The sequence below is a fragment of the Pinus tabuliformis genome, chromosome J, assembly GCF_031772625.1.
Source record: "Pinus tabuliformis cultivar Carrire ecotype Pingquan chromosome J, CPIR1, whole genome shotgun sequence".
Lineage (NCBI taxonomy): Eukaryota > Viridiplantae > Streptophyta > Pinopsida > Pinales > Pinaceae > Pinus > Pinus tabuliformis.
The window spans coordinates 671845267-671867108 of record NC_142295.1 but is presented as its reverse complement, the minus strand read 5'-3'; the positions used below and the strand labels follow the sequence as shown (position 1 = coordinate 671867108).

The 21842-nt window shown below is 36.4% G+C and overlaps 1 protein-coding gene and 1 long non-coding RNA gene across 2 annotated transcripts; both read left to right on the top strand.

Annotated features, from left to right (window-relative positions):
• The first annotated feature begins 7534 nt into the window (after positions 1-7534).
• Positions 7535-8718, top strand: LOC149228653 (Rubredoxin-like superfamily protein). Its single transcript, XM_089378316.1, has 2 exons — positions 7535-7647; positions 7765-8718. Exon 2 carries the CDS (start codon positions 7779-7781, stop codon positions 8514-8516), a length of 738 nt encoding a protein of 245 aa, XP_089234442.1. The 5' UTR covers positions 7535-7647; positions 7765-7778; the 3' UTR covers positions 8517-8718.
• A 2881-nt stretch (positions 8719-11599) lies between these two features.
• LOC149228652 (uncharacterized) lies at positions 11600-14640 on the top strand. The gene is made up of 3 exons (XR_016247227.1): positions 11600-12885; positions 13019-13134; positions 13275-14640. It is a non-coding gene; the product is annotated as an uncharacterized LOC149228652 (long non-coding RNA).
• Positions 14641-21842: the final 7202 nt, after the last annotated feature.

Below are 21842 nucleotides of genomic sequence, written 5' to 3'. Positions count from 1 at the left end.
TAATCTTTGCCAAAGGATTCATCTGTTCACTCTTTCAATTTAGACTTTCCATTTAAAAAGATGTCTAATCTTTGCCAAAGGATTCATCTGTTCACTATTTCAATTTAGACTTTCCATTTAAAAGGCTCCATACAGCCAATAACTATTTCTTATTTTACTTCTCATAATGGATTCTTCAACTTTCAAGATCAATTAAGATTAGAACTGAGTTTCAATTATATATACCAATTCATGCGAGACACCATCAATTCCTTCTGATAACCTGTTTGTAAACAAATTTTGTTTACCTCTACAATTTCCAAAATTCATTCTTTGTAGTGGTTCTTCTTTCAGTCCTATTAAACTCAATCTCTATTCTTTCAATCATCAATGTCATTGCCTTCAACAACACTTCAAACAATCCTCAATCATTCTCAGTTTTCACAAAATTCTTCAAATCATTTAAAGGACTTCAATACCACAACAAACCACTCTTCTATTCATCTTTAACTTCTAAACCTTTCATCTCAATCAAATCAATCATGCAATCAACTTACACAGAAATTTCATTTTCCGGAAAAGAAAAATCTTCTCTTTTGAAATTTCAGTCCCTTGTTGCTCTTCAGACATTCAAACAAATCTCTGCAAAATTATCAAAGTTAAACATTCTTAGCAGGTCTTCCTCAGAAGTTCACTGCTTCCCCATTCTGATCTCAATGTTCTTTGTAGTTTGATCCCCATCTGTATCGATCCACTCCGATGCAATTTATACATATGCTGGAATTAAAATTCAATTTCCAAACCAATCTTGACAGAGCGTTGATCTAGCTCTGATACCACAAATGATGCAGGGAACCCCTTAATGGTGGAATTCGATCACAAAGGTAATTCCCCATACATATATACAACTATCGGAAATTAGAACTTATGGTTATGGCCATACTCAATATCGGAAGCGTTGTTAATGCTCCGTTGCCTTAAAACCTGATATATAACTTTTACTCAAATTACAAAGGAAAACCCACTCAATCGCTCTAATCCTTTATACTCTGCCATCCTTTGTTATCCCCGATCCCTGCATTACACTGAAATCAAAGGAAACACGGGAAATAATTCACCGAAACACTTTAGCCGGATCTCAAAATTTATTTACCCGCATCTATAACGATCGTTGGGTCCACTCTTCGCTCCGACCATTTTAGTTGCTCCGATCACCTTGACCCGATTGGCCTGATCTCCGATCTCCGATTATTGGATATCGCTTTATCGGCATTTTGATACCCTGTCCACTGGCCCTTCAACTCTGGGATATGCGATCAATTCTCCACCGTTCGATCAACTCCAATCCAATGGTCCACATTGCATCACACTATCGTAATCGGCGTTTGCAAAGGGTTAAGGTCTGGTCCATTCACATAGAATTCTGCTGATGCGATATATTTTGCTGATGTGATAAAGTGCTTCGCTTTACCCAATTAGATATGATTCGTTGATCTTAGAGATCCAATGGCCACTATGCTTTACTATTCACCTCTTTATTCCGCCTCTTTACTTTGGGTTTCCTCGTTTTTTCTTCAATATTGTTGAACTTACGCCTTTCGCAGATTTCCTTTGTCTACTCCATTGACATTCATATATAATAGTAAGCTCTAATAGCTTGAAGCGGCTCAACTACTGTTATAATGATAAGGACCCACTTATGCTTTAACGTTGCAGTTCATAACTTAAGGCATAAAACCAGAGAAAAAATGCCTAACTTGTTCCACAAGCAAATATGCAAAGATAAGCGAAAGATTTCAATAGAAATGGCCCAACAACACACACTGATATTTTTATTCAATACAATGAGTTACAAAGTCTCGGCCCTCTCGCTCAATTACAACAATAAAAGACTATGTCCCTATCTTGGAATCCTCGCTCTCTCTTACTCGACTCCACCTATCTAATTACTCTATCTTTTTTTCTTGCTAACCTATCCAACCTCTGAATTATGCAAAAAGATCACAATTTATACAAAAGTGGATTCATGAACCAAAATTGGTTTAGATCCAGAAATCTTTCACTCTCTTCTAAAGAATCTCTTCAACTCCTTTTCTAAGCCAAACGCTAAATTAAGCTTTCAAATCCCTCATATCCTATTCAAACCAAATAAATCTAACTGTTTGGCCTCATCTCCACATAGGGAGGATCAATAAACCACTATACCCTTTTTAATAATTTTTGACAATAAATAAACACTCTCACACATTTAAATAAATAAAATTAACTAAACTCTTGTCTTCCAACCCCTTGTTAGTCACAACATGTGTTCATGCTATCACATTGTTGACTAGGCATGTATGCTCTTGCATCAAAAACAGAGTTTTCCATCGGCCCTTGATGGCTTGATTTACATTACATTTCCCTCACTCTTGCTCTCTGCTCCCTCTTGTCCTCTCTCGAATCATCCTCTAGAAAAGAAAGGGAAATACATATATATCCTATCTAACAATCTCCTTCCACAAATGAAAGAATTTACTATATATTTAGAAATCAAATTCACAATCTCCTTCCACAAATGAAGGAATTTACTATATATTTAGAAATCAAATTATATCCTAACTGAATAATCTAAACTACTTGGCTTGATCTTCATGCAGAGAGGATCAACTTGCCACTTATTCCCTTTTTTGTTCAAATTTGGCAACAAATAACTACTTACATAATTTACAATTAATAAAAATCAAGTAACCAATTTTTCCTCCAAAACCTGGTTAACCACAATATGTGAACGCACCGTCACATCGCTGACTAAATCTAGATTCTCCTGCATCAGACTATAGTAAATTTAAATTATTTTTTTTGGGAGTAAATTAATCTCTTAAGAAACAAACTCTCTTTTCAAGCATAAAGTTAATAAGAGTTTCGTGTATGAATGATTTAAGTTTTATTATGATCCAAAGTTTATGTACGATGAAGTTTTACGTACGAGTGAAGAGTGAAGTTTTGTTATTATCCAGAGTTGATATATGATGAAGTTTTACGATATGCCTTTAAATTTTATATAATATATATATATATAAAATAAATTTATCTATATTTTATAACTTTTTCCTATTAAGGTGCTATCCATGAATGGAAATGTCCATGTTAAATTAGGATTCTTTATTGTAAATATTTAATAATATATATATATATATATATAATTTTTTTAATTAAAAATATATTTAAAATGAATGGATGTACGTTCATATTATTATATGTTTATTTCTATAACTTTCTCATATAAAGGTGCTATTCAAGAATGGAGATGCCTATGTTATGTTAAGGTTCTTTATTGTAAACATTTAGTCGAGATGTGTAGGAAAAGCCAAGTGATTCGCTATATTAAGATATTATTGAGGATTTTTATATTTCCATGTTAGGTTAAGTTATTTTATTGTAAATATTGAATAAAGATTTTTAATAGAGGAGTTTGTATATTAATTTATATGCATATTTTTTTATAACATATTAGAGTGAAATATAAATATAAAATACAAAAGGCTTAAATTAATTAGGTTGAGAGGCATAACTTAATACAGTAGAGATGTTGTAATGCAATGTAATGTGTTATTCGAATTCAAGTTTCTGTGATCCATATCATACTGTATAGAGAATTTTTCGGAAGAAATTACATTGAAGATTTTGGTCGACGCGTTTCGAACCAATGAGTGAAGATTTTGGTCGACGGTTTCGAACCAATGAGTGAAGATTTTGGTCGACGCGTTTCGAACCAATGAGTGTGGTTCATCTTCAGGACATGATGATATTCCTAGATCTGATTCTTCATCATGTGCTGAAGATGAATGACACTCGGTTCGAAAAGTGTCTACCAAAATCTTCAATGTGATTTCTTTCGAAAAATTCTCTATACAATATGTAATGTGTTGTAAATATTTTTACTAAATAATAAAAAATAAATAAAATAAATAATTGTAATTAATAATTAAACCAATTTAGATCCATCTTAATTCCTTTTTCTTGGGATAAAAAATCTAAAATTAATATTTGTTATTAGTTGCAATTAATAATTAAACCAACTTAAAGCCATTTTAACTCTTTCTAATCTAACAAGCATTGGGATCAAATCTCTTGATATACAAACCTCTTTTAAAGTGAAAAGAGATTTGATCCTTCTAAAAACTTAATGGATCCAGAATTAAGATAGATTTAAATTGTTGAAAGAATACATGTAGACAGACATTTGTCGACGCGTTTCGAACCAACTAGTGTGGTTCATCGTCAGGACAAGTTTTAGAAACAAATCCAGCTTAGCATGTTAAATAGTCTGAGCAGAGTCTCCAACGGCTAAATTGACTAACGACTAATTTTGACCTTAGGACCCATTCGCAATTCCCTCCGATCAGTGAAAGATCTCGTTAACCCTAAGGACATGAAGGGTGTCTACTTGATCCCTTGTTCTTGTGGGACCCCCTATATTGGGGAAACAGGGCGCTCCATCCATCAAAGGATCTGCGAACATGCGGCCGACCTAAGACATGGGAGATCCAAGTCTTCAGCATTAGCTGAGCATGTGGAAAAGACCAAGCATCAGGTGTGTATTGAGGAGGCCAAGGTTGTTGCAAAAGTTGCTCAGTTCCATCATCGTAAATTGAGGGAAGCTATTGAGATTGAAAAGAGGCCGAGCAATCTCAATAGAGATGATGGCTGGAAAATCAGTAGGTGTTGGATTCTAGCACTCTCTTCTTAGTCGGTTTTTCTGCCCCCTCCTCGTTTTTGAGCTCTTTTTATATATAAAAATTATTATTATTATTATTATTGATTTATTTATTTATTTATCTATAATTTTATTTTATTGCTTTTAACTTAACAACCTAATATTATAATTTTAGTTAGAATATATATGTATATATATAATATTATCAATATTTAATAAATAATTTAATTAAATAAATAAATTACCTTTTTAAACTAACCATTAAATTATTTTATTTATTTATATAGTGTTTTATCTTAACTTTATAATTTTAATTATAATATATATATATATTTGATTATTAATAAATAAATTATTAAATTACTTTTTTAAACTAATCATTAAAAATTATTATTAAATTAATAAATGAAAATTCTCGACCTAATTTTAATTATATATATATATATATATATATATAAAATAATTATTAAATAATTTAAATAAATAAATAAATTATCTTTTTAATCTAACCATTAAAATTATTTTATTTATTAATTCTAACTTTTATCTTAATAATCTAATATTATAACTTTAATATATATATATATATATATATATATTAGTAAATAATTTAAATAAATAAATAAATTACTTCTTTAACCAACCATTAAAATTATTTTATTTTATTTATATATATTTTTACCTAATTTAACTTATTTCTATAAATAATAATAATAAAAATAAACTAACCGTTAAAATTATTATTGAATGAAAATACTCGTCACTTAACAACCTAATATTATAATTATAATTATTATGATTTTAATTAATTAATATATATATATATATATATATATATATATATATATATATATATAATAATTATTAAACAATTTAAATAAATAAATAAATTATCTTTTTAAATTAACTATTGAAATTATTTTATTTATTAATCCTAACTTTTATCTTAATAACCTAATATTATAACTTTAATTTATTAATAATAATTATTAAACAACTTAAATAAATAAATAAATTATCTTTTTAAACTAACTATTGAAATTATTTTATTTATTAATCCTAACTTTTATCTTAATAACCTAATATTATAACTTTAATGTATATATATATTAATAATTAATTTAAATAAATAAATAAATTCCTTTTTTAAACCAACCATAAAAATTATTTTATTTATTTATGTATTTTTACCTAATTTAACTTATTTCCATAAATAATAATAAGAAAAATAATAATAAAAATAATAATAATAATATTAAATTAATAAATAATAATTTGACCTGGGTCCTAAGGTCAAAATTAGCCGTTAGTCAATTTAGCCAGACTCTGCTCAGACTATTTAACGGAGTTGTCTATAATGCGACTTTTTGGAGATTCCGGTGACGGAATCTGGCGGAAGAAATTGAGGTTAAATCTTGATTTGTTGCAGTTAAAATGGTTTTTTAACTGCATATTTGGATTCAGCACCCTCGAAAACCCCTGGGACGCTTTCATTGTGCAGAAACTAGCTATGAAACTTGCGATTCCAATAAATTCCTGCCGTATTTCGACCGGAAAAACTCGCCGAAAAACCTTTCAAAAAGTCGCGTTATAGACTATTTCCAATTTAACATGCTAAGCTGGATCTGTTTTTTCAACTTGTCCTGACGATGAACCACACTAATTGGTTGGAAATGCGTCAACAAATGTCTGTCTACATGTGATTTACGCAGAAGTTATTCTTTCAACTATTATAGATCACAAAAGCCTCAATTCAACTATAGATTTAAATTGATTATAACAAAAAAAAAATATATATATTGTAACATCTATAAATTTATTATAAACCATAAATTTATTTATTATTATTATCATTATATTTATTTTTTACTTTATAAACTTATATCTAATATGTAGAGAATTATTATAAACATATATTCTAATCTTTATAGTTATTATAAACATATATTCTAATATTTATAGATTTATTATAAATTAAAGATTTAATATTTTTTATTTTAATTAGTTTTAGCCAAGTTAAAGATTTATTATAAATTAAAGTTTTAACCATTTTTAATTTTATTAGTATTAACCAAGTCATATAAATTAAATGGTTGATTAATATCAATCCATGATAAATATTAAAATACTTGAATTTAAGCTTCTGTGATCCATAATTTGTATTAAAATACTTGAATTTAAGCTTCTATGATCCATAATTTGAGTTTATAGAAGTATTTTTCGGAAAAAAAATGACATCATAAAATCTTTGTTGACGCCTTTCGAACCAACAAGTGTGGTCCATCAAAATACTTATTTTATGATACATTTTACATTGTTGTGTAAAATTAAAAAAAAAACATATAAATATAACAAAATTAAAGAAAAAACATAAAAAGTAATAAATTATAATTTTATTTTATATTATTATTAATAATTATAGAAAAAATTAAGCTAAGGTTAGGTAGGCACCAACTCTTATATTGAAGTCCATTGAGAGGTAGGGGTAACCCTTATATTGGAAGTCCATTAAAAAGTTAATTCTTTAATATGGCTTTCTATAATATTTGAACCTATACCTACAAACTAAACCCTATATAAATTAACTAATTTATACTTCATAAAATAATTTAATTAATATTAATATTTAAAAATAAATTGATAGATGTAAAAAATTAAAGGCATTTTTTTTTAATTATTTAAGTACTCTGAAAATTATATATATTAATAATTAAGATGGTAAAATTTAAATAAATTTAAACATTTTTTAATATTATATTAATTTATATATTTAAAATTAAAATTAAATAATAAAAAATTACCATTTCTGGGGGATTTAAATAATAATCGCCTTAATAAAAACCCAAAAATTGTTGTAGTCAAACTTATTCATCTATTCATTTTAAATACTGAGCCCCAAATTTGAATGCGAGGCAACTAGGATCGTCTTTTCTCATACATCCGCTTGTAGTCTTATCCAGAGAGAAAAGGTATATCCTACCATGGATTCTGTTGCGTGGATGAAGGCAATGCGAGCCTCTCACAACCTGCTTGCCCGTTTCCACACAATTTCACGGCCTAACTTTCTTCGTTGGTTTATGTCACAGGACTCTACTCTGAGATGCCCATGTCTCATGCCAACAATCTGACAACTAATTCCCTGTTGGGTTGTTCTGCAAAAATGAATTCTTTGAATGCAATGACAGCTACAATTGGTCTCGGCCTTCAAATTCAGAAGCCCTGTGGTGTAATTTTCAGCAGAGCAATGCTACATCATCACAAGAGCCTCTTCATTCCTCGCAGCAACCAAACACTGGTAAGTGCAACTAACTATGGACAGAGTTTATTGTTGTTAGTGCAGGAAAATCCGAAATATTCTTTGCAAAGAGGATCTCCTTGCTGCATGTCTATCGATGTTGAGAAGGAAGGGAATTCATCCGTTGACATGAAAATGGAGAAGAGTGAATTATCATCTTCTGATGTGGGGACCGAGAACAATACGGCCGAACCTAGTAAAATTCCCAGAGCGGGACTTGAAGAAACATTTGCAGTTCTTAACACGGGAAAATATGAATGCACATCCTGTGGATATGTTTACGATCAATCCTTGGGTGATCCACTCTACCCAGTTGCCCCTGGTTTAGAGTTCTCTAGGCTTCCAGAGGATTGGAGATGTCCTACATGCGGAGCAGCCAAATCGTACTTCAATAGTAAGAGCATTGAGGTTGCGGGCTTTGCTCAGAATCAACAATTTGGGTTCGGAGGGAATACATTAACATCGGGACAGAAGAGTGCTTTGATATACGGATCTCTTCTCATTTTCTTCGCTCTCTTCCTTTTAGGGTACTTCCTTCAATAGGCTCTTCTAAACTCTATTCCTCGATGTATCCAATAGGGTTTTCAAAACTCTATTCGGAGATGTATCCAGCAGCATTTCCATTTCATATGCTTTTGTTTCCGTGCGATGCCGTTGGTGGATCTAAATGCATGTTTCCTGTTAAATTCCGGAGTTGTTGATCACCTTTAGTGTTATCAAATCGCTCGATCTATTGTTTTTGTTTGTTTGAAAGTTCACTAAATGTTAGGAATCCTGGAGTTGTCGTGAAATTAATATACATATTTATTAAATGTCACAAGGTGTGAGTCGTGACTACAACAGTGTCAAGTAGGCACTGATATGTATGTGTGATTGCAGTAGTATCCAACAGTATCAGTCGCTGTGTACATGATAGTAGGTGACAGCTTTTTAGGTAGAAGATTCAAACCATAGCCAGCCTGGTTGTTAACTATCACAAGATTGTTATTATCATTGATAATTTATGCAGAAAAATTTAAGGAACCATATTTCTGCTGTAAGTATTCCGACCTTGGTGAATCTTTAGATCTGACAAAAATTTAGCAACTTTCTCTAAAATTTCAAGGAATTTATACATTTTATAGAAAGCAAATTGATGATTTTTGAAGTAAAATAATTATTCATCTTGATTTGGCCCTTTGTTTTTAAAAAATTAGGGAAATGGCCCTAAAGTTTTCTATGCACATTCTCAAATCCAATTACCATGGACTTTAAACATTACCTTTCAGACTCTTGGGATTTAGGAATTGGTAGACCCAATTCAGAGTCGATTGAGCAACTCGGATTTAGGGATCGTTCCACTCAATTTCAGAGTCCATTGAGGAACTATTTTGTTCCTGACAGGAAAGGGGGGCCAATGCTGGAACACTGCCTGTAGCGGAACAGGTGGTTTGAACAATGGAAACGTGACTTTGGGATGCATGCAATCCAAGTTGTGAACAATTCTTACCCGAAATTTGCATTAAATGAAGCCAATTTAGAACAGAGGTGTATATGATTGTGAAGGTATGGAAGGAGAAATAGGTATGCAAACTTCATATCTCCATGTGGCAACGCATTTCCTACTCCCAGAATCCAAGACTTATGATAGGTACTCCATAAATTGGAGCTGCTCTGTCCATTTATCGAACGGGGGAATTTTTAGCCATCAACATCTGCATCTCTATCACTTAGTGAAGGGCTTAATCTTCATACACATGCAACCCAAAGCTTCGGCACCATGGTGAGTTATAGCCAGGCTGTTTGTTTTTGCTTCCATTATAAATGCCCTATTTAGTATAATTGTGCGACTTGTCTTGTATGTTACCTTTAATTTAACCATTAGTTATAGCCAGGCTGTTCGTTTTTGCTTTCATTATAAATGTCCTAATCAATATAATTGTGTGACTTGTCTTGTATGTTACCTTTAATTTAACCATTGATCATAAGAAAACATATTACTGTCCTTGAGTTTTTCCTCTGTGCTCTTACATAATAATGAGGAAAGGCAGAATATTTCTTCGTCTACCTTTTGCTGGTTGACGGTCTTATAGCTTAAACAAACTAATCTTGTTTGATATTGTGAAAATTTCTGAATCTACACATCAGAAACCCCTACTGCAATTACTGGTTTAACATCTACTTATTCTTTGCATTAACAAGTTATTTAATTACATAACCTTCGATGAAAAACACTATTGCAGCGTACACATACATACAGATCATGAACTGAAATAAACTGAGACAATCACACAAGCGACACCGTTATTTTTGGACAATCGTCCCTGGAAAAACCCAATTCGGGAAAACTGGTGCAACATATAGAGGGTTTGTATTATTAAGCAGTTTCTTGAATACAACTAGGGTGCCAAATGCGGCTCATCCAACAGAGAATAACCGTGGCAGAAGTACCTCTATCTAGAGATAGATATTTCGGCAAATCTAGCAATTGGATGATCAAACCCCACAGATGACAAATGTTGTCTCCAATGTTGCGTAGCAATCGCTGCTCCAAGCTTTGCGTTGGGACCGCGTCACCTCCTCTAGGAGTTGCGCCAACCTCTTAGTGAGCCTCCATTGCTCAGAAAGTCGATATGCTGAACTGCTCTCTCTTTGCCCCATAGACAAACCCCAGTGCTGCCTCTAATGGCTTGCGTCAGCCCCTCTAGCGTTTGCGTCAGCCTCTCTGGCCTCTGCATCACCCTCTTTGAAGTTGTGTTGTCTCTCTTGGTGCTGCTCTGCCTCTCTGCTATGTATTCTTCGGCCTTGGACTGAAGTCCCTCTGCCGAACTGTCCCTCACTGCGACTCAGATCACTAGCTCGATTTTCTCAGCGAACCTCGCCCCCAAAAAATCGAACTCTTTAATCAATTCGGTGTCTCTCCAACTGACCCTTAAGCCTCCTCTTATACTTTTCCTGTTGATGAATCAACAACCATAATCTAATCTCTAATCAATGCCTAAGATTAAAACAAGCTTGATCCTTGTCACTTAGAACCTTTTCACCCATATTTTTATCAATACACATTAATATTTTCATTTTCCTAAGTTTAGACTTAGGAACCCATTAAAAATATTAATTATTTTAATAACTTCTCATCTGGGTGGAATTTCTCCAAACGATTTTTGGGTTCTGGAGATCTCATGTGTTCTAGCCCCTCCACCAAATTTTGGAGCTAGAGCACATCCAATGCTATCCAAAATCAACAGATATTCTAAGCATCACAAGTTACAGTACAAAGTTACAATAATTTGTAATAAGGCCAACCAAGAAGATAATATGTACAGAAAGACTATTTGAGTCTTTTAAGGATGAAAAGAGGCACAAGAGTGAAATACATCAGCTTCAAAATCTAGGATGGTTGTCATGTGTGACCATCCTCTTTATGCTTAGTCCATTGAGAGTAGTTGAAAACGATGGCATTCCCTGGGCTGCTTATTGATTGGATTACCACGTACTACCATAACTGCTCCTGTCAAACCAGAGCAGATAGCTCTCTCATAACTCATGGTCTACATGGGAGTTTAAGGTACTTTGTTTAAAAAATTGATTATTGTAAATAAGTGTTTATGCTATTTGTAGTTACATTGTGCTGTTTAGTATGAACAATAACCTTCAAATTCAAAACTCAAATCAGTAAAACTGCAGTTCTGTATATGAGCTCTTACTATATTGTTTTAATCACCATTCTTTGTTTCACTTGCATAGAACCTTATTCTCATCAGCTAGTATGTTGATTTTTCTCGATTGACATCTGCTCATGGCATCCTTCACCCAGTTTCATGCCCAGAAAGTTTCTTTCAAGTTGGATATATGTCTCCAAAAGTTGCTTTGGCTTTGCCTACCTGTGCTGGCCTACCTCAATTTATGATATCCGACATCTCCTTCAAAATGAGGTTATTATCATTGCACGGATTGTTGGTTTCCCCATTTTTCTTCAACGAGTCCGCTTCCATTAGCATATTACTTTTGTACTCAGTCTATCCTTGGGACTGCCTACATAGATTTGACATTAACCCTTGGATTTGCACCCACAAGAGCTATTGTGTGTTCTATTTTTGTGGACCCTGGGAGGCATCCATGGAGGATTATGTGTGATGATGTGGATAGAGATTTCTTAAAGATGCGTTACAACTATGGTATTTTCCATCATAAAAAAGACAGGCCTAAAAACTCAAACAAGTCTTTTCTATTAAATTATGTAAGCAGTAAATGTCTGTTATAAATATAGATGTCAGATCCAAACAGTTGGCATGGGACCTTAACAAAATTGAAAAATATATCGTATGATTATAGGGGACTCCAATTGAGAGCAAAGCACATGCTTTTCTTCACATAACCATCTTAAAGTGCTGTTCATGCTTTACCAAGTTCAACAAACTGTCGTCATAATTTTTGTGGAGGCATGGTCCCAACCATGAAACAACTTTAGCCAGGGCACAACCCTGGTCAAATATTCACTGACCACTTAACCCCTTCAGTGTTCTAAAACAGAAGGCCTTGGAAATCTTGCAAAATTTCTGGAAAGGTTTTTAATGTTTCTTAACAAAATAGGAAACATGTCTTAGTTGTTTATTGACTTTCCAGGCAAACGTTCTTTCCTATCCTTTCTCTTTTTATCTTGGTGCAATTTCCTATGGTGTGGTGGGATGGGGTCTATACTATAGATAGTGGATCCTGAAATCCCTCAACACTAAAAGACATAAAGCTGAAGTCTATTCTTTTATTTTTTAGGGCAGCCTTGGAAGTCCAAGGCTTAAAATAAAGCCTAAACAATCATGTTATGCCTGTCATTATGATTCCAAATTTGTCTCATTTCCTCTCTCAGGTATCAGAGTAGATCATCCGAAGAATCTATGTTTTATGAAAGAATAAATACGGATATAAGTTTGAGGTACATTTCAAGTCTTCATTCTCATGTGATTTGAACCTTCAATTTTATGGGGGATCTTGCTTCGTGTTAGGGCTATTATCCTTGGTCTGAGTCATGACAGTTTTTATTCCATTAACTTTTTCGTGGGTGTCAGTCCTATGGCTTCTAGACCTGATGGAGGTACAAAGAAATGTTCAGGATGAAAAAGATAATGCAAGCTTACTCCACAGTAAGCTATACGAGCGATGGGGAGCAAGCACTAATTGCCAGGTACATATCTTTAACATGCCTTACACAGAATGCTAAGTTCTCGTATACTTCATTCACATTCAGATAATGTAGTTAGCAATTTTTAAGTAGTCTATATTGCAAGAACATGTTACTAATTCATTATCATGGTAAACTTGAAGAATATGATGGGAGCTGGTGAACTTGAAGAATATGGTGGGAGCTGGTTCCGGGAGATTGGCATGTAGTTTCCAGTTCAGGAAACTTCAGTGTACACCAAGGGCTTGTCTGCTGCTGCAGTTAAGGCTAATCCCTAATTTCTCTTCAACTTCAACTCCAACTCTGACGACTTCATACCTTTAGATTCTCATACTCCAGTGGGAGCAAAGCAATACTCTGATTCTTATGCAGGTTAGGTGCATGAGAGTGAACATTCTTTTGTTAAGAGTTAATGAGCTTCAACCATCTTATCTGCACTCAACATCGGACCAGTACCAGCTCCATACTGCTTTGGAGTTTGATGTGGCAGCAGAGCTCAATTGCCTCGTATCCTGAGCTGTCCATTTCCACCCCCTCCTCATTGAGGTTAAAAGTGTGACAACAATTCTGTTTACTTAAGTAAATTATTTGTTACGGTTACTTTAAAAATGTTGGGTTTCGAAATTAAATGATAGTTATCAAAACTATTATATTGGTGCCTACTTCATTTATAGTTATCTTCACTAAGAGGGGTTGCCTTTGACGGAAAACAGTCATGGCTTCGACTATCAGATGAGGAGGCAAAGATGCTGTTTGCAGTCAATGGAGGCTTGGAGAGCTCATGCTTGCCGAGGGTAAAGGATTAACAGCATGGTCTGCTACATACGAGGAACCAATGACCTCAGGATTATGGCAGCGGAGTTCTCTTGTTGCTGCCGCTACCATGGAGGCTAACCCTAATCCCTCGCCCCAGGAAGTCACGATTTTGTGCTCTAGCGACGCCATTCCATTGCTTTCCAGGGGGTCAATGCTACTCAGGATAGCAATGGCACGATTATTGTTTGCAGATCTGATAATGTTAGGGTTTTAAATATGGTGGTGTTCCCTGTTCTTGGCCCTCAGATCCAGTCTCCTTAGGTGGGCTTGCATATACCAAACCTACCTCCAGACCAGATAAATCAGGGGAAACCATTTCCAAAGGATTTATCTCCTAAGATTTTCTAGAATGAAATTGTTATTCCAGAGCTCTTGCAGTTTTTAGTCTTTGTTGGGGTTTTTTTGGTAGGACTCTCAGTATCACGGTGAAAGCAACAGATTGAGTATCTGCACTTGCTTCCAGACTTCAAGAAATGATAGGAATCTCTGCAGGTCGTATATGGCTTCTTAAAGAAGGACAACAACTACAGGAGAGACATTTACCCAGTCGATATAGCATTACCAAGGATGCTTCAATCTCTGTCGTTGCAAGCTTAAATAGTGGTTCCCTCGAGCTAGGATCTAGCCCTTCGACACATAAAGTACTCTCAGGCCCTACTTTCATTGTGGACCAGGTGGATGAAACCCAAGAGGTTTTCTTATGCTGTTATTTGTCGTTTCAATGGGTTTTGGCCTTTGGCCTTTGGCAACTGCACTTTCGAATTGGGGACATTATACCCAAACACTGAATGTAGACTTGTTCCTTTGTTTAAAGGGTTTCTTTGTGGCAAAATTTAAGAATACCTAGGATTACAAAAAGGTTTTTGATGAAGGACCCTAGTTTTGGGGTCGAGCTACGCTTTGCATGAAGCCTTATTTTAATTGCTTTAACCCTCTTTTCATCCCATCTCTGCCCACTCTTGTTTGGGTTAGGCTTCAAAATATGTCCCTCCACATGCTTCATTCAAATATTTTAGCTGAAGTGGGTAACTCCATCGGTCATTTCATTAAAATAGACATAAAAAGGCTGAGAAGGGTGTTACTACATTTGCCCACACATGTGTTGAAGTTGATCTTACGAGGCCATTGCTAGATAAACTCCTCCTCCACTGGAATGGATTGGATTTTAAGCAACAATTGGATTATGAAAATATGGCTTTCTGGTGTACACTCTGCCAATAACTAGGGCACTTGCAAAATGTCTGCCCTTTAATCTAGGGGCATCATCCTCCTCCGGTTTCCAAGAATAAACCCCAAGGATGGAAGGACCTTAAAGTTTCGAAGGAATCTAAGAAATCCGCAGCGAACCAACCATAAAACCCTCTGCCCCATAAAACTCCTACCGATAAATCGAATATTTCAGCTCTAGCTGAGACACATGTAGTGCCATCACATCCTCCAGATGCTGGGGTCCACCCCTCAAATGGAGCAACAGGAGACACAACTACGGTTCTAGCTTCAAAAATAAGTGGACACAAGCATTTCCATGAATCGAATCACTTAGATAGTGATAAGGAGGCAACTTCATATGCAAAACTCCTTGAATTGGAATTGACCCATGAAAACTCAATTATTGTACCATCTCTATCCGTTAATAATTCCCCAAGATGGATAGATGTCCGCAAGAGAAAAGGAAAAAAGGACCCTCACAAGGATCCATGATTATTCCCAGGTTCTTTACTCTGGAAAGTAGAATTATATGGGTTAGGTAGTTAGTCCAGGGAGATAATGGATGTATTGTGTTTATCAACATTGGGAAGTTTGATGTAATATGGCATTTTGAGATAATGCAAGTTAATTTACAAAAAAAAGCGATGCCTAATTCATTTATGAAGATTGAGAGATTGAAGAGGCATTTAAACTTGATTATAATTTTCTCTTGATCAACCTAGATCCATCTTAACTCCGGGTCTACCAAGCGTTGAGAGGGAACAAATTTCTTGAGGTACAAACCTCTTTTAGAGTGAAAAGAGATTTAATCCCTCTAGATGCTTGGTAGATCCGAAGTTAAAGATGGATCTAGGTTGGTCTTTCCCCCTTTAAATAGGCTATAATGTTAGATTTCCTTAAATCCTAGTAATTGATTCACAATTTTCTGTGTAAAAGCCAAAAATACAAACAACAACTGTGCCGGAAACTTAAATTGCAATTACACTAAGATTCCTAACTTAGCATGCGTAAAAAAATAATAAATTAGAAGAAAAACACGTTCAACACATGGAACACAAGATATACCTAGGAAACTCCAACTCCAGGGAAAGCCTGCATACTGTGTGTGTCTTTTATTATCTTCAACAAAAGGGTAATCTTCAGGAAATTTACAGCAAGGGAAAACTTTCCTTTCACCTTAGGAAAACAATTGATCAACTTCCAAGATAAATTGATCTCCCTTCCGCACACTCGATCTTCCAAATGGCTACACAGATCAATGTATCTGCGCATTGTACGAACACAACTTTCTCTCTTTGTGCACACATGCGAGCTGAAGGGCTATGCTAGTGTTGTATGAGTTAGACAAATTCAACTCTCACTTGATCTCTCCCTCTTGGTCATTGAAACTCCGTGATCTGTTGAAACCCTAGTCTCTCCCTTCATTAAGTTGACACACACTGCTTGTGGTCTTCAAATTGGCCACTTGCTCTATCTCATCTTATAATTTCGACCTAAGCCCATCCTTCACTCTCAACGACTGAGATTAGATTTTGATGAAGCTCTGAGATTAAATCATAAGTTAACTTAGAATTTTTTATAATCTTTCGTAAGTCTAATGTTAGGAAGTAGTTAAATAAATTAATATTATGCTAAATTTCTATCTTGTGGGTCTGTCTGCTAGGCTTAGCACCTACGCAAGGAGAATACTTACTGCTCTACTCTAATCAACACTCCCTCTTAGAGAGGAAGGTGTTTTGCAATACATCCAACTTTTCTCTGAGGTAAACAAATGTGCTCCCTAGCAAAGCCTGGTCAGAATGTACTTGAGTGTAACTATACCTCTCTGAACAATATCCCTGATGTGATGATAATGTATGTCGATGTGATTTGAGCGATCGTGAAACATTAGATTCTTAGAGAGCTTGATGCAACTATGATTGTCACAGTGGATCATGGTGGGCTCCAACTCTATTCCAAACAAGCCCACGAGAAGCTTCCTCGACTAAATAGCTTCATACCCTGCCAAGGTGGAAAACATGTACTTGACCTCGACCGAGCTCAATGCAACTGATCTTTGCTTCTAGTTGAACCAAGAAACAATTGTTGATCCAACACTGAATGTGCATCCCAATGTGCTCTTCCTGTTTGTGGAGCTCCCTGCCCAATCTGCATTTGTGAAACCCTTAAGCCTCATCCCATCAACCTGTCTATACCACAATCCAAACTCTACTGTCCCTTTGAGATATCTCAATACATGCTTGGAAACAACCCAATGCACTCTGGTAGGTTTGACCATAAATTGGCTCAGAGAACTACTAAACATATGTCTAGCTACATGTTTACCAAATACATCAATGACCCAATAACTGTCGGTAAAGTGAAGGATATACTCACTTCGATTTAAATGAATCCACCTTCCTCCAGTTTGTGATTAGAGGCATGGTCATGGGCCTGTAATTCTACATGTGAAATCTCCTTAGAATCTTTAGGGCGTACTTGCCCTGCCCCTAGAAACTCTCCCCATTACCCTGCCAAACCTCAAGCCCAAGGAACTAATGCATCATCCCCATATCCTTCATCTCAAACATGCTTGCAAGATCTCTCTTGCACTCCTTGATGAGCTTATCCGCGTCTGTCAAAATCAGATTGCTCACATATAACACCCAAATAATCGGCTCACCTCCAACAACAATGTAGTAGAGGTAGAGGTCTGCTTCATTTGTGGTGATGCCCAATGAGCATACCATGCTCGTGGAGCCTGTTTGAGCCCATACAAGGCTCTCTTGAGTTTGCATATGTGTGTCTCTATGTTGCATGTCTTAAATCCTTTCGACTAAATATAAATCTCCTCCTCAACAACCCCATTGAGGAACGTTGTTTTAACGTCCATCTAGTGGATCCTCCACTCGATTTAACTTGCAATAGTTGCAATAGTCCAGATAGACCAATATCTGGCCATTGGGGCAAAGGTCTCGTCATAATCGATCCCTTCTACCTGTGAGAACCCTTTTGCCACAAATCTTGCCTTATATTTCTCGATGCTCCCATTAGCCCCATGCTTGATCTTGTAGACCTAGTGAGAGCCCACCACAAATTTTCCCTTTGGCCTTGGCACCACTTCCCAAACATCATTCTTCATGATGGAGGCATACTCCTCCATCATGGCATCTATGCACACCCGCTGAGTGGCTACCACCTGGTAGCTGGAAGGCTCGATATCCAACAATTCGGTAATAAGTGCCATATATCCTATGTACCTCTCTGGTTGTTTTCTCTATCTAATTGATGTGTTAGGAATACCAACTTGCTCTTGCACCTCTTAGATCAATTGATCTTACCTTCTTGCTCTCCTTCTCCCTGTGTTGGGAGTCACGACCTGAGTGGGCTCTACTCTCTCTTCCAACTGCATGTCCACCTCGTTCTTATGCTACTAGGCTTTCCCATCAACATGTACAACTATAGTCTAAGGTGATGGCTGAGCCACCTACTTCGGAGCCTGATGCTTCTCCTCCTACACTTAGTAAGCGCAAGCTCTAAGGATTTCTTGAAAGCTGTTTCTATGAAAATTTGGATGCCCAAATTTCTACTGCAACAACTAATTAAGTTTCTCGTACTTGTTAATTTCTGAATCAAGTTACTTACTGTTCCTATAGTAAATATCAAAACTAATACATTGTAGTCTACACCATTTAAGTTATAACCGGAAACAAGAAACTGAATAGGAAAGAGACACAACACATCGACACAGTTATTTTTGGACAAATGTCCTTGGAAAAAACCCAATGCGGGAAAATCGGTGCAGTAACTGAGGGTTTTATTATTATGCAGTAGTAATTTTGAGTGCAATTCGTTGGATGCCCAACTGGCTATCCTATACAGAGAGAAACTGGACAAAACAAGTAGTGAGATGCTCTCACCCTATCACTGGAAGAATCTAACCTTGATCTCGCTGGAAAGAGGCTCTGTGTCTCTTCTGCGTCAACCTCTGTGCAAAACTGTGTCAACCCTACGCAGCCTCTACGTCACCTCTACTGGGGACTGCACTGCTCTTCCTTCTGATCCTCTGCTACCCAGAAACTTCGATTTCTAGCGTCCCATTCTCACACCCCGACTCTTGGCTTTCGATTTCCTCAGTAGGAAATTTGATCTCCCTCTAGGCTCTGCACTATCGCTGCGTGGGCCAACCTCAGCCTCTCTTTGGATGTCGTTCTGTCCTCTTTGCCTTGTACTCTCTGGCCCAGGAAAAGACTCCTCACCAGATACTATCCCTACCCCTCTCTACAAAAGATCACTGTCGAAAATCTCTCTGACAGCTGCTTTGCTTCAGAAAATCGAACTTCTGATCTTCTCTCTGTGTGTTCTCCAAGTGCCCTAAAGCCTCTTCTTATATCTTTTGTTGGACAACCATCGATTCGGATTAACTTCTAATCAATTGATTAGATCATTTTGGCTTGATCCTCATCTTCTTCTAGAAGTTACACCCACAATTTAGATTAATACCCATTAATTATTTTAATTTCCTAAGTTTAGACTTAGGGTCCCATTAAAAATAATTAATTATTTTAATAAAATTGTCTCCGGGTGTAATTTCCCAAAATGATTTATGGGTATTGTAGAATGCATGTGTCTAAGCCTCGCAAAATTTGAGATTTAGATCACATCCTATGCTATCAGAAATCAACACTCTCTCTTAGCGAGGAATGTGGTCTAGCAATGCAACTTGCCGAAGCATCACTCTGTTCTGCAACATCTCCTTCTACGGCGCTGATGTATGACATCTTGTCCAACAACTATCGCGCAAATGCTGCATTTGTACTGCTGCTGACCCTACCACTTTCAACACTGCATCCATACTACAAGTTACAACTCCCTCAAAATTTTGCATTCGTATTGTTGTGGGCACTGACACTGCCAATATTGCATCTGCGCTGCAACCTTCTCCAACTGTTGTTGCTACTGCATCAACAATGGAAAAACATTCCAAATTAATGAACTGGTGTTCAGTATGCTGCATCTCGTTGCTAGAGTTATGACTGCTGCTAGTCTTTGCGCTGCCCTTTGAAGCCTCTGTGTTGCTACTAGACTCTGCTCTGTGCCATTTGCACTGCTGCCAACTCTGCTCTGCGCTGCTTAGTCTCTGGCGCTACTAGCCACTACAAATGTCACTCCGACACTCCTCTGCACCAACTGATACTGGTCCATCCTGCTACTTCTGATTTGGGCTCTCGTAGCAAGGAATTGATCCGAGAGGTGGGCTCCTCAAGGATCCTGCCCATCTACAGTTCTTTCGAACTACAACTCTAAATCACCCCACCTCCCTCCTGGAGATGCTTGGGCTATCATGGCGAACTCCTCCTCGATCTTCGTAGCTGCAACCTTTGGATCACGCTTCTCATCTTTGTCCTTCTTTTTGAGAGGAAACTGTGTTGCGTAGTGACCGAGTTCACCACACCTAAAGCATTTGACCTTCGAAACATCTTTCTTCTTCTTCCGTTGCTCCTGCTGCCCCTTGGATGCGAGGGTTGCATTCTCTTCCTACTCCTTGGGCTTCGACCCACTGCTACTACTTCTGTCAAGTTTACACTTGACCAAGTCCCTCCTCAGCTCCTCTTGCTTAAGAGCTGCCTACATCTCATCCAGTTTGGCAAAGTTGCCTTGCCCAGGATGCTCTAGACAAAGACTTGCTACTCCTCAGATATTGAATTTAGGGCCAATCTTACCATCTCCGAACCTTGAGGTGTTGAACCCACAACTGCCAACTCATCTCGGGTTTCCTAAAGGTTTGCAAGGAATGGATCAATGTGTTCCCCCTTCTACATCTGCATAGACCTCATCTTCTGCTCCAAGTACATCTTCCGCTGCTCGGAAGATCCTTGATACAATGTTGACAATGCATCCCATATCTCCTTGGCTTCTTGAGCGAATCAGGATCTGCGGACTCAGCCACCACGTTGTCGATGTAGACTTTGAGAAATGTTCATCCAGAAGGCATGACATCCTTGCCTTCCAAATCACATAGTTGGATGACCCATCCAACCTATCCCGATCTCTCAGTCCATTGGCTGCCATCTTTGCTAACTGAAAAAGTCAAATAACCTCCTCTCTCCTCTGTGCAACACTAGATTGGCCTACGCACTCCTTGCTGGATCTTGTATATCTACCCCTCTGCACTGTTGCTTAGCTAGTGAGAATTTAAACTCCTTGGTTGGAAGTCCTCTGAGGAAGAATTCCCTCAATTGTGCCTTTCTCTTCCTCCTGACGTCTTTCTGCCCAACAATTGCCTGCAGAAAACTGCGTCCCACCAGAAAACCCCTCTTCGCTGATGCTTCTGCTGTGCTACTCCCTTTGTTGCTGACAAATTTCAATATGGAAATCCTACCTTTGTGTCGACTCACTCAGAGAGAGTTTTACCTCGAAAATCTTGCCCTCCTGGCCTAACTGCGCAAACCTTAGGGGATTCGAATTTCTACCTTTGTAGGAATTTCAAACTCCCTTCTTCCTTCAATATTGGGCTATTTCAACATTGCTCTCTTGTTTCACTTGCAGCTCTAATACCATGTGAAAATTTGGATTCCCAAATTTCCACTGCAACAATTGATTAAGTTTCTCCTACTTGTTAATTTCTGAATCAAGTTACTAATTGTTTCCTACAGTAAATATCAAAACTAATACACTGCAGTCTACACCATTTAAATTATAAGCGG

Bases quoted from the DNA above. Each gene is read 5' to 3' on its own strand.
- LOC149228653 (XM_089378316.1), top strand. From the start codon at position 7,779: ATGCCCATGTCTCATGCCAACAATCTGACAACTAATTCCCTGTTGGGT.